The 14,711-nt window shown below is 33.6% G+C and overlaps 1 protein-coding gene across 1 annotated transcript; it reads right to left on the bottom strand.

Moving 5' to 3' along the window:
• Window positions 1-3,025: 3,025 nt before the first annotated feature.
• LOC132748641 (17-beta-hydroxysteroid dehydrogenase 14-like) lies at window positions 3,026-13,463 on the bottom strand. Its single transcript, XM_060738250.1, has 9 exons — window positions 13,012-13,463; window positions 11,158-11,196; window positions 10,556-10,641; window positions 10,121-10,187; window positions 5,855-5,946; window positions 5,033-5,137; window positions 4,394-4,461; window positions 3,820-3,916; window positions 3,026-3,287 (listed from the first exon to the last, which is right to left on the bottom strand). Exons 1-9 carry the CDS (start codon window positions 13,097-13,099, stop codon window positions 3,156-3,158), a joined length of 774 nt encoding a protein of 257 aa, XP_060594233.1. The 5' UTR covers window positions 13,100-13,463; the 3' UTR covers window positions 3,026-3,155.
• Between the last annotated feature and the right edge of the window lie 1,248 nt (window positions 13,464-14,711).

Genomic DNA, 14,711 nt, shown 5'->3' with positions numbered 1-14,711 from the left:
GAAGGAACATTTATGCTTTATTTATACATTGTTAGCAAAAGTGTGCAAATTATTAATGCAATATGATTAAATTCTACATTAAGTCTATTATTGTTGATTCAAAATTTTTCAATGTATACATTTGAGTTTGCGATAAACTACGTTTTAGCATGTTTTGCCTTACATTTTGTTTCGGATAAGGTTAAACTGTTGAAAATGTATCAAATTAATTCTCAATTACAATTTCTATTTCAGACAAACTTTATAGAAAGATTTTTTTTCTATTGAAATAGCAGTGAATTTTGATGATATACATGTATTACTGTATTTGACTATTACCATAATACTTTAACACTGTTTTGTACATATGTAAACAAAAACTTGTAAACTATGTTTTGTTTTGGGCTGGTGGCCTATGAAGCAATAAAGATATTGTATTGTATTGTATTGTATTGTATAACCATTTATAAAAACAACATCACCATATAGCAAAATTACAGCATCATTTATAAAAACAACAGCAACATAAATAAAATGACACCACCAGGTACCAAAGTGACATCACCATATATCAAAACGAGCTCACCATTTATCATTACTGCAGCACCATGTATCAAAACAACAGCACCATATATATATATAATTACATCACCAATAATCAAAATGACAAAACCAGCTAACAAAACCACAGCACCATCTGTCAAAACGACATCACCATTTATCAAAACCACAGCACCATTTTTCAAATCCACAGCACCATTTATTTAAACTACAGCACCATCTGTCAAAACGACATCACCATTTATCAAAACCACAGCACCATTTACTTAAACTACAGCACCATCTGTCAAAACGACATCACCATTTATCAAAACCACAGCACCATTTATTAAATCCACAGCACCATTTATTTAAACTACAACACCATCTGTCAAAACGACATCACCATTTATCAAAACCACACCACCATTTACTTAAACTACAGGACTATCTATCACAACTACATCACCCTTTATTAAAACCACATAACCATTTATCAGAACCACAGTACTATCTGTCAAAAGGACATGACCACTTTAGAAGTGTTTATATAAGGCAGCTATGGCGTTCCATACATGAACAATGAACTAGTTGATCAATAAATACCAATGTCCATACACTTAAAATAAGCTGTGTTTATGGATGCAGTTAAAATGCATAAGAAATACTAGCATATGTTACAAAGTGAATAAAAACAGACTATTGCTCTATGAAAGTTAAAAGGGAAACAAATTTGACAGGTCCAGTTTGAGCCTTATCACGGTCAGTCATGTTTAATGCACGAAAGCTACCGTCAGCGAACGCTAGCACCGGCTTAATACAATTACATCGACATAATATTGTAGAGTGTTATTGAAAACTAAAACTTAGTTTTTCACACTTCTCTAAGTCATAGGACTCGAATTAAGCACATATCTGGATAAGCAACATTCCCATATTTTTATGCTCCTGAAGGGAGGCATATTAAAATGGCACCGTCTGTCTGTCTGCCTGTCCGTCTGTCTGTCTGTGCGTCCCCAATTTGTCATACTTTGTCATGCATTCAGGGATGTTGAACTAGCTTGGCTAAAATGTCTACCACATTAAGACGATGTGTCGCGTTCAAGAATCACATCCCTTCCTAAAAGGTCAATGTCACACAAACGTTTTAAAGTTCACTTTATCACAATTAGAGTTTATAGATACACACATTGGTGCCCGGACTGTAGCTTTGTTATGCATTGAAGAGTGTTAAGATAACTATACATATATGTCAATCACATTAAGACGACATGTCGCGATCAAAATATCTCTTTCCCTACCTTCATGGTCAAGGTCACACTTATAGTTTGAAGGTACTAATTCTCTCTAGAAGAGTTTGAAGATTCACATTCATGTCCGGACTGTAACTTTGTCATGCATGGTAGGATTTTAAAATAACATGCCACAAATGTCTACCACATTAAGACGATGTGTCGTGGCTAAGGCTCATGTCCGTCTGTCTGTCTCCACTTACACGACAATCATGTCCAGACTGTAACTTTGTCCTGCATTGGGATTTTGAAATAACTATGCATAAATGTTTATCGCATGACCATGTTGTGTCCCGTCCAAAAACCACGTCCCTTTTCAAAGGTCAAGGTCTCACTTATATTCTGAAGGTTCACACTATCACAATTTGAGATAACCACCATCGTGGTCGAGGGGTTAGAGTCGATGACTTCTAATTCAGTTACCTCTCTGGCGTGGGTTCTATTCCCGGTAGATGTTTTGGTAGTTTAGCGCGGAGGAAGGTAGTCTAGTACTGGTGTAACTCTCCAGGAACGATGGTTAGGAAATTACCCGCCTATATGACTGAAATACTGTTGGGAAAAGGCGTAAAATGAAACAAACAAACAAACAAACAAAAACAATTTGAGATTTTAGGTACACACATTTGTGACATGACTATAACTTTGTCATGCATCGAAGGATTTTACGATAACTTGGCACAAATGTCAAGATGACGGGTTGTGTGTAACACCCTATGTTCCTACCTCCAAGGTCAAGGTCACTCTAATGGTTTAAAGGTACTTATACTCATATGAAGAGTTTGAAGGTACACATTAGTTTCCAACTGTAACATTGTCATGCATTGAAGAATTCTAAAATAACTTGGCACAAATGTCTACCACATCAAGATGTTGTGTCGCATTCAAGACCCTTGTCCCACAGTGTTTAGTTTGCTATAAATAGCACTTCATTTCACAAGAACAATATTAAACAATTAGTTACTTTTATTCTCTTTTCTTTTCATAATACCTGTATGCTTAATAAACCTTTTCGGGGCATTGTACTTGCGTGACAGCTCTTGTATTATAGATCAAGTTTTAATGAACTTATCAATAAAAAAGTTGCAGTTGATTAACTTGAATAAGGTCTTGACGTGTTGGACTTTCTTTAGAGATTCTGTTTTTCTCTATTTTTTTTTACGTTAAATGTTTTCGAATACAAATTTTAAGATGACGTTTATAACAATAAAAGACCATTGCAAAAACGACTTCTATTTGTGTTTATGTGAATAAATGAAACAAATACATCATTTCCAACTAATGCACATATTTCACAAATGCGACAGCGCTAAACATAAAATTAACAAGTCTGATTACACTGTTCGTCTATTTCACTCCGTAACCTATTTCATTTCCGGCGGAACACATGAGCACTTCACCAGTTGTAAAAGTTGCATCCACAGCCAGGAACAAACACGCCTTACCAATTTCTTTGGGATCTGCTATTCTTTTCAAATGCTAAAATTATACAATTAACAACAATAGATATGTTGTCCGACAAGGAAATATCGACAAGCCAGCATTCGCTGTGTTACAGTACTGGTTCATACAAGTTTTTGTCAACGCCCACTCGCATCGTCTCAGGGAGCCTCTTTTTGCGGCAATATTTAAATTATAAATGCCTAGCATTATAAACATGTGGTAAAAATTAAACATAAGTCTTTCATATTTATATAGTTTTATATGGTTGAAGAAAGCATTAAATTATCATATTATACATGTATTAGGGTTTATATGGTTGAAAAAATCAAGCATACAACGTTCATATATTAAATTTATAAATAGGGTAATGCCTGATATAATGTTATGTTAAATGTCGTTGTATGCTGTTACATGTTTTTAACACAGAATTGGCTGTTAGCAAGTATCTAACGATGCACAATTTGAAGTGTCATAATTCTTAATCAAGTTTTTAATGTGAAGTAAGGTTATGAAGTACACGATTTATTTGACTAGGTAAGGCACTGTATCGGTATTATCAGATACTCACATTATAACCTTTGACAACACTGGCAGCTTCGTCAAATTTACCGGATTTTTCCAGAAAGTCGTTGAGCATTGGTGTACTGACTGCCCCTGGGGCTATTCTGTAACACAAAATGGTTGACTTCAGCTTTTGTTATGACGAGTGTTTGATTTGGTTTTACGGTGCACCAAAACAATTTAGGTCATATGGCAACGAAACAGGAAAGATATTTTTGGCTAACCTCGGGTATTATAAACTTAAAGCAACACCAGAGGTTAAGATTACCCCCACCTGCTGGAGCTAACAGATACACAGTCTCCAGTAATTCGAACACATTTAGTCACCTCTTACAACACGCAATGATATACGATGGCAGCAATTCTGATGCATCAAACCTCAAAGGCAACCCCTCAACCACAAAGGAATTTGTATTGAAGACTAAACTTAATCGCTTCCAAGACAGCACTCTAGTACTGGTGTATATTTACAAGAATTTTGACAAAATTTATTCCGAGTGCTTTCTTATTGGCCTTCTTATGTACCACAGTTAAAGCTTACGTGCATGTTTTATTTTTATCACGTTAAACATAATACTTACGCATTAACGCGAACTCCATTTTTTGCCTCGTCAATTGCAAGCGCTTTTGTGAAAGATATAACTCCGCCCTGAATAATATAATTAGAACAAAACAGCATAAGCGATTAACAAACGGAAACCAGAATGAAGCTCACACAAACAGGTTTTGTTGAATTGAATTAAATTTCGAGCTGATGTTCATCCCACTTTATTAAATTTCATACTGGCAATAACTGTCAAGACAAGTACATATGTACTCACAAACAACTCTGAATAAAAACAAAACAGAAATACGTCCATTGGAAAGAATTTCTTGCTCAATTTTTGCATTTTTCTTTACAAAAAAAAAATCTTGAAATTGTAGTATTATTTGTTGATATACGCTGTCTTGGTATTTGCCTTTTGTATATTGAATAACAAGAAATAGTTATTTGTATCAAATACATTACGCGGATAAGCATCTTTTATTGCGAGTACAGCCATGAAAAAGGGGCGATGACTTTCTACAGTGCCATATCAACAAATGTTGGTTTTCTATATTTTAATGGAACGTGTTGTGTTTTTCATTTCGTATAATTATTATGAGAATGTTGAATATTATAATGAAATTATATGTTTATTATATGATTGATAAAATAAGAATTTTAAAATAGGGCCTACTTTTGCGGCACTGTAAGTAAAGCTCGCCGCCGTGCCAATAACACCACTTATACTTGACATGTTGACAATGCTTCCCTTGGTTTGCCGTATGTATGGTAGTGCGTACTGAAAAGAAAGTTCTATTTTTTTTACCAAAACGACCACAAAGGAAACCAAAACATATCACTGTACCACATCTGGCAACCCTGTACGATTCTACGTGTAATATGACACATTTAACTTCCAATCATTTTATTATCATTCTTCTTCTTCGTCGTCTTCTTCTTCTTCTTCTTCTTCCATTTTTTTAAATTCTTCGAAGTCTAAATACTACAGTACACATTTTCAGATTGGACCTTTCTTGCCATTACAGGAAGAAGACTCGATAATATACTTACAGTGTAATTTTCTTTATATGAATATGTCAATGCACGAAATCAAAGTATACAATAGCAATAGATGCAAAAACCAAAGATGCAACATGTTTAAAGTCCCAACTTAAGTGTTGTGAATCACTTTTACTGTTCAATTAATAGATGATATTGAATAAGTGTTGTTTCAGCACTGAATTAATTCCAATGAGTTGAACAATATTACAATATTCAATGAGTTTAATAAATACAATAATGACTCTACACGAATATGATATATATAATATTTTTCACATTCCTAAGACAAGAAGTGTTCACAACCATAACCATTTTTGCACGCTTTCTTTGATTATAAAGAGAATGACCTCACTACAAAATATACAAATACCGTTTTAGCGGGGCCGTAAAAAAGCACGCGAATGTGACAAAACACATTTTTCTTGGAAAGAAATAAATTACATTATAGATTCACCTTACACATCGTGAACTGACTGACTAAGTTAACATCTAGAACACGCCTGAACAAATCGGAAGTGACGTCATTGATAATATGGCCTCCTGGAACTTTAAATGAAATACCACAAAATACACATAAACAAATTTGAGTACATGAGCCTTAGAGAAAAGATCACTTATCTGGCAAAAACTGTTTGTTTTAAACATATTTCTAATATAAGGTTTATGTTGTGTCATGGTCAAGAACTGTTCACTTGTTAGGGATAACTTGTGATGTTTGCGGTCGGATAGCTCAGTCGGTAGATCTGCAGAGGCATTCCGAGTGCTGAGGGCTCGAATTCGGGTCAGGTTGCACTTTTTTCTCACACAGTGACAAATAAACATGTAGATAATTTATACACTAAAGCAAAAATGAATTGTACCGAGAGCTGCGTAAGTCTATGGCAGTCTCCTCCGTTGAAAGTTAAATTTGTTTTAGCCTGCATATGGACAACTAGTCAATAAAATATACTAAGTCAAGATAGGAGGGACATATCACACCGTAGGGAACGTGTTACAGTATCGCGTTTTTCGGTAACAATATAGAATTTTAAAGATGGAGGATTATTTGTTGGGAAGAGAGGTAGGTGATTTTTATTCAGGTCCATACTACAAGTAGTTTAGTTTCTAAAATATGTTTTTGTGCTTTGCTTGTTAGGAACAGAATCCGGAATCTAGTCATATATTTCTTCAGACCCAGCACCGCAGATTTATCGCTATATTGTCTCATAAATTTGATAGATTTGACAGTTTGAAAATTTGAATCGAGAGACCAACGCATTTTTCTGCAATTTCGACATTATTTATGCATGCCTAGAAAAAGTAAATCTGCAAAACGTTAGTCCTTTATGTAAGGAAACGTTTATAAAAGTAAATGACCAGTTGAACCAATTTTCCTGTTGGTAAAATGCGTTTGAAAAAATAAACAATGTTACAGTATAGAGCGAAGTAATTTGTGCAGGGTTACAGCATAGACCTAGCGATTTGTATCGATTTCGTTACAGTTTATACCCAGTTCGGTTACAGTTTAGACTTCGATATTTTCTATATAATTATACTAGGTAAAATGTATGAATGTTACATAGACTTTTAAATCTCTGTGAGCTTATTGGCACGATGGCTATTCGTACGTCTGTCGTACACATGTGTGTGCAATCTCATCCGCTCAGTATAACAACTTGACTAAATGTAATGAAATTTACATGACTTTCTAGCAATTAAGTTGTTCAAATGGTTTCGGTTGCAATCGGGGATACGAAAACCCAAAAGATAGATTTTGAAAAAAAAGGCAATGTTTAAAGACCCTTCTCATCTCGAACCAAAAGCATTCAAATCAAATCATGATCATGGCGTCATTTCGAATGCTTCTTTGTTGAAGTTACGATTATTTTGTCATTATTAAATTAAAAGTCGTTTTTTTTGTTTCAGACATCCTGTATACATGTAGCAGTTTTCATGTTTCTGAAAAAGAAAATAATATTGAAAGTTATAGAGTATAAATTTAGGTCAGACAATTACAATATCTTCTCTAGTGAGCCTGATGGAGGTACATAATTACGGAATGCCGTTAGGGCCATCGCCTATGAATGTGTTGATCTGAAACGCGATAGTCGATAGTACGATGGTGAAAACGCGAAATCACGAAACTACGATGGTGAAAACGCGAAAGTACGATGATGAAAACGCGATAGTACGATGATGAAAACGCGACAGTACGATACTACGATGATGAAAACGCGATAAACTATCGTGTTTTCACCATCGTACTGTCGCGTTTTCATCATCGTAGTTTCGTGATTTCGCGTTTTCATCATCGTACTGTCGAGTATCGCGTTTCAGATCAAACCATTGATAGGCGATGGCCCTAACGGCATTCCGGAATGCCGTTAGGGCCATCGCCTATGAATGTGTTAATCTGAAACGCGATAGTCGATAGTACGATGATGAAAACGCGAAATCACGAAACTACGATGGTGAAAACACGATAGTACGATGATGAAAACGCGATAGTACGATAATGAAAACGCGATGGTACGATGATGAAAACACGACAGTACGATGGTGAAAACGCGATAGTACGATGATGAAAACACGACAGTACGATGATGAAAACGCGATAGTACGATGGTGAAAACGCGATAGTACGATGGTGAAAACACGACAGTACGATGATGAAAACGCGATATCACGAAACTACGATGGTGAAAACGCGACAGTACGATGGTGAAAACACGATAGTTTATCGCGTTTTCATCATCGTAGTATCGTACTGTCGCGTTTTCATCATCGTACTTTCGCGTTTTCATCATCGTACTTTCGCGTTTTCACCATCGTAGTTTCGTGATTTCGCGTTTTCACCATCGTACTATCGACTATCGCGTTTCAGATCAACACATTCATAGGCAATGGCCCTAACGGCATTCCGTACATAATAGTGGCAGAGTCGGGATAATGCCGTCGACTTCAAATCATCTTTCATTTACTGCTGTAGTTGAAATCCAATCATGACTTTGGATTCTTTGTATGTGAGGAATCTATCAAGCTAATTTACGGAAGGTCGGTGGTTCTAGTCTGGCGCTCGTGTCTGAAATGTTTCTGGGGTCTTTCTTTACACTAAAGCAGGAATGTTTTCACATGACCTCAGTGTCGTTGAAACTTAAAATCCAAGAAAGCCAAACGTAACAAAATAGAGTTAAACAGAATCCCTTAAGAAATTCAAAAAACAACAAAATTGAAAATGTTCAAAAACCCTTTTAAATACTTACAAAATACATTATGGTAGATGGAAATTCCAACTTAAAATAGAATTTAAGGTTGCAGTATTGCTCACTTAAATACTGTTTAATCATTCTTAGGGTATTGCCTGATTGTTAATTGTGTCTTTTGACTATAGTATGCAGGCTTCATAGCCTCCGATCCTCTCTCAAAATTTCATTTTGTTTAGTTTCACTCATTGTATTCTCGTTTATGGCACACGCAATTTTTAACCGGGGGGGGGGGGGGGGGGTAATATGCCGCTTTTCATAGAATGGCAATAACGTGTCACATTGAAGGTTCCATGATAACCGCCATATGAACACATCCACAGATGTTAAAAAAATCTGAAGTGTACCAGTTCATGTTTAATGTGAATTCTGCTGAAGCCGGTGCTAGGAGGCGTGAACGGTAGCTTGCAGTTACCACTACCGTCCATGAACAGGTTTAGTCAAACTTAGCATGCAACATTTTCATGTTTTCCGTGTTGGACTTCTGTTAAGGATTCTTTTTCTCTATTTTATTACTTATAGGCATTATTATAATGTGTAATGAAATCAAGCAATAATCTTTCTTCTCTCATTGCAATTCGATAAAAGTTACTGTTGTTGTCGTGAAAACAGTCACTACTTAGGACATTACTTATTCTGCAAAAAGTCTCAATCTGAAACTTAAAGTAATAAAAATAGCAAACTAAAACTTTTCTGCTGAAGAAAAAAAGTAATACAACCTTTCAAGAATGTATTAAATACAAAGGTATGAGTTATTTCATAAAAATAATGGATACACGAACTTTGTTTGAAATTTGGGAAGTACTTGTATCTAAACTGTAACCGAAATCTGGGTATAAACTGTAACAAAATTGGATCAAAGTCGCTAGGTCTATGCTGTAACCATTCAAAATTAAGCTCGCTCTATACTGTAACATTGTTTATTTTTTCAAACGCATTTCACCAACAGGAAAATAGGTTCAACTGGTCATTTACTTTTATAAACGTTTCTAAACAAAAATGACTAACGTTTTGTAGATTTACTTTATCTAGGCATGCTTAAATAATGTCGGAATGGGAGAAAAATGCGTTGGTCTCTCGATTCAAATTTTTAAACCGTCAAATCTGCACATTTTTGAGACAATATATAGATAAATCTGCGGTGCAGGGTCTGAAGAAATATATGACTAGATACCGGATTCTGTTCCTTACAAGCAAAGCACAAAAACACCTTTTAGAAACTACACTACTAGTAGTATGGACCTGAATAAAAATCACCTACCTCTCTTCCCATAAATAATCCTCCATCTTGAAAATTCTATACTGTAACCGAAAAACGCGATACTGTAACACGTTTCCTACGGTGTATCAATGATGAAAATTAATATAATACAGTTCAAAAGAAAATTTGTAATTTTTGTTGAGACCAACATAAGAACTGCCAAATATGGGATGAAGCATGTATAACTGAATTTGGCGATGATATTAATAAAACGTACAGTAGCCAACGTCGTTGATGACACAATCAATTCTGTCAAAAGCCTCAATTGTTTCGGCAATACATTTCTGAAATGCAATAACAAAATTTGATAAAATGAATATGATACCCAAAGCTATTATAGTGAATAAATATGAAATCTAACAGTACAATTATGTCTTCCTCGTGGTTATTTATGTCTGAAATAAAAAGAATATCTTGGTTTTGACCACTGGCGTTTCTTTGAAGTTTGTAACGTCCTAGGTTACCCAAAATCATCTTTCCTGTTTCAGCGCCATAAGACCTAAACTGTTGGTGCGCCGAAAAACCAAACACAAAATCTTAAATTAAATACATGTTAAAAAATTAACATGATACGCCTATATTACAGATGATATTTATCAGCTAAAGAAGGCTGTTTAAACACTATCAGATGTGCTTTTATATTTTTATTTACCTTTATTTCGTCTTCTTTAGTGACGTCACAATGTTTGTATAATATCTTTCCAGGTCCTTGAACGCTGAGAGAGTTGCCAATTTCATCTGCAAATCACCCAGATAATGTTGTTTAAACCAAATATTAAACTTGCGAAAAGAAAGTGTCAAAAATAATTCATTTCTTATTTCATTTAAGAAAACGATATGTATGGGATAGTCAATTTTAAATATATTATTTACACCTTACATTAGCTGTACATTAGTCTTATAATTCGCTGAGAATGTGTATATGTAATTCCATTTCCAGTGCAGAGACAATTTTTTCAATGCGCTTTATTTATTTTTTACATTTTGCATCACATTGTCTAATGTAACAGCTCATACAAAGTATTTCTTAAATACAACTTTCGTTTTTTTCCAGTATGTTAAAATATTACGCACATAATATTCAATAATGCAAAAACCTGCCTCTCGGTTACAAATAAAATTTATGTGTTTAAAAAGAAGAAAATATTTCACTGGAACGATTCCACTTTTATGCTTCTGGTGCATTATTGTTGATACTGTACATGTTCATTCATGGTAGCAAAAGTAATCTCAATATGTCGTAGTTTTAGTTACCATTAATATCAAACACAACCACTGTTCCTCCATTCTCAACTGAAATTTGAATAGTTAAACATCATTCTTAACTGAAATTTAAAGAGTTAAACATCATTCTTAACTGAAATTTAAAGAGTTAAACGTCATTCTTAACTGAAATTTAAATAGGTAAACGTCATTCTTAACTGAAATTTAAATAGGTAAACGCCATTCTTAACTGAAATTTAAATAGGTTAACGCCATTCTCAACTGAAATTTAAATAGGTAAACATCATTCTTAACTGCAATTTAAATAGGTAAACGCCATTCTTAATTGAAATTTAAATAGGTAAACGCCATTTTAACTGAAATTTAAATATTTATGTAAACGCCATTCTTAACTGAATGTGGCATTCATGACCGACATTCAAAGAGGTTCACGTCATTCTTAACTCAAATATAAAAATGTAAGCGGCACTCTACTTAAACGATAATTAAGAACTTGAAAACTCTCTAAAAGGAATATTGGCTTGCCAATGCTATAAGTATCAGACTTTTGGACAAATTGACGGACAAAAGTGGCTTGTAGTACATATTTATCACTATCTTTGTAAATACTTTATTAATTTTCTTCAAATACAGAATAGAATTGTGTCAGTTAAATTGCATAAACCCGTGCGTAGAACAATTTCCACACATGTTACACTAATATAAAGTCATTTTGAAAGGTTAACAATAATGCTTGAAAAAGTATTATTTCTGCAATTTGATAAATTAGGTTTCAGCTCTTGTGGGGTCATTGTTTTCTTCTCGATTTTGTTTTCTTGAATTAATATCAAGCTTCTTTTGACACTTGGTCCTACATAAAGGTGCACACATCTCAAAATTAAAATTTACAATAACCTTATTGGGAAAAGAATATAAACTGATCAGCAGATTTTAAACGAGTATGACAATTATATAGACAACTGTTACTCTGCAAAGCAGTTACATAAAATGATACTGTTATAGGTATATATAAAAAAAAACAGAAAAGACACTATTAACGATAATTTATTCAGTCAGAAACCCAAGGCTATCATTTTTATTCAATATATTTTTTTATAACTTTAAATATGATACGCCACATCGATTCATTTAGTGACCACCTGAAACTGAGTTCACAAATTTAAAGCATATTGGTAATTCGGTCAGTTAGTCAAAGTTTGTATCCCAACCTTCTCGGCATTGATAATAAATGTGCGTTTTTTACAGTAATGATGAAATGTTGTGATAATTGAAAAATATTATAACTATATTAATCATATCTTTACAACCCGTGTTGCTTATCTATGCATATACATGCATTGTAAAGTTCACGCCATGTTTGGGATAAAAAATGTTTTAAAAATTCGCCCAAAACGAAATTAAAATTCTACAAGAAAAATAAAATTTTGGACCCTCTAAAAAGGGGCAAAAAATAATGAACTTTGAAAAGGATTTTTTTTGCAGATTGAAAAAAGCAATTTAATTTGAAAAGGTCAGTTGAATGTCACATTTACATGTATGTCCAGTGTTTATGCTGTTAGTGTTCGCCCAGTATTTGCTTATCCAACAGTAAAGGCACTGTATCAATTTCTGATTCAAAATTTCACCATATCATGTTTAAATAGTGAGCTGTTCTTAAGGCTGTGCTACGTAGGGGGCATGGGAAATCAATTATTACTTTAAAATAGTTCCTTGATGGGAGACAGATAACGTTTTTATTTTAAAAACATTTAATGCTTTTAGTTTTTTTTAATGATCATTTAGATTGATATACTCTTATATAATAATATGTTTTAATTTTGTTATATAAACAGTAAGTGAAAAAAGTTATATCTCAGTCGTAAGCATATCATTTGTTTAACTTACTGAATATATCTACTACCCCTTTTCCAATTCCGCTACAACCTCCAGTGACTATCACAACCTTGTCTTTCAAACGTAATCCATCGTCCATACTTGCTTGTATAAATCCGGTATGATATAACTTATACGTCCACTCTCAATTTGAAATGGCTTTCTTTGTTTAGTTTACACTGTACATTGCAAATGTAATACATTGAACGAGATAACTTCTAATTAAAAAAAATCATATCTTGAACATAACATATCCTACTTGTTTTGAATTGAATGATTAAATTATACAAGTGTCAAAAATGTTCAAATCATTTGCAAGTTAATTCAAATATATGTTGTTTGTTTACTGTTTTCTACTCCAATTGTCATATCTCGGTAATTGATCCAACTAACCTTGGATAACTAACTAGTTATTACAAATTTATCCTCGAGTAACTACTCATCTCACATGAATTTTTTGATTTAGCGTGTATATGCATCGGAGGACAAACGATCTTAAGACGATCTCATGTCAGAGCAAATTTTAACGCTTCTATTCATATATCATGCATGCATTTCGCATCAATAGTTTTATTCATAAAACCTGTTTAACGTTTAAATTAAGGTTTTAATCATAAACAGTGACGTACATAAAGCTTTTAATTTAACATAAAATGGCATATCTTCACTTACAAACAGTCATTTCTATTTCTTCAGTTATATGTTGAATAATATTTAGGATTTCAAGGTAAAGTCAAACCATACATTTTTTTATTAAATCATGTACCTGAAATTGTGTCAAGCATATAAAATTTGTACACCCTATATTTATTTACAAAGTCCATTTATATTTTAGACTATGTCAAAGAATGAATATGAAAACAGTCTATTCTATTGTTCTTCTTTTTTTACCATTTGCTCTTATTTTTCCAAACAGGATCATATTCACCGAAATGTATTATCACTTATTTCCATTATTATGTTTTAAAAAATAAGCGTAAGGAAGGCGCGGAGTACACGGGATTAGTACATTCTACCCTATGATTACAAAGCTGTGGATTTTTCACTTCCAATCTTACCCCTACTATTCACTATAATAACAACCACTCATCCTCCTTTTTTGCTGCCGTTTTATTAGTTATACTGTCGAATTCTTTGTCGGCATACACCATCTTTGTTCTCACAAACAAGAAATATTTAACGAAAATCTAATAACAACCCTATATCCGTATCAGTTTCTCAACCTATCTGGTTATATTCATCCAAATGCAGGTGGACCAGTTCATTAAACTTGTCCCTTATTTCTTTCATTTTCTTTCTCCTCATCACAACGAGAAATCACTATTTGCCTTCTCAAGCTTATGCATTTGAATGTCCAAACTAGGCAGATGTGGACAAAATGATATTTTCTTGTTTACAGAAACTTGGCTTTTTCACATCGGATGAAGACCCAAGAATTCATAAACTTTGTCCTCTCTTTTGATCTACATGTAAGAATAAATAGCGGTGTAGCAATCTCTTGGAGATTAGCTTAACGATGTCTTTAGACAAGATATAAATATTAACAGACTCGAAACAATTTGGGTAGAGATCATCATTCACTCGAAAGACTTCTTATCAGTGTATTAAAATGCTATTTGACTTTAGCAATGAATACTGGCAACTCTAAGAAAAATGTTATCTGTATACACTGATAATACAATACTTTCAGGTGACTTCAAAATCAAATCTCA

The sequence above is a fragment of the Ruditapes philippinarum genome, unplaced genomic scaffold, assembly GCF_026571515.1.
Source record: "Ruditapes philippinarum isolate M1 unplaced genomic scaffold, ASM2657151v2 ctg7825_1_1_1_1, whole genome shotgun sequence".
Lineage (NCBI taxonomy): Eukaryota > Metazoa > Mollusca > Bivalvia > Venerida > Veneridae > Ruditapes > Ruditapes philippinarum.
Note: the sequence above shows the minus strand (reverse complement) of the source record. Positions and strands in the feature narration are given on the sequence as shown.

Bases quoted from the DNA above. Each gene is read 5' to 3' on its own strand.
- LOC132748641 (XM_060738250.1), bottom strand. From the start codon at position 13,099: ATGGACGATGGATTACGTTTGAAAGACAAGGTTGTGATAGTCACTGGA. The intron at 11,197-13,011 runs GTAAGTTAAACA...TTCAAATTTCAG, and splicing joins AGGGGTAGTAGATATATTCA to TTGAGAATGGAGGAACAGTG. The intron at 5,947-10,120 runs GTACGTTTTATT...TTTCATTTAAAG, and splicing joins CATCAACGACGTTGGCTACT to TTCCAGGAGGCCATATTATC.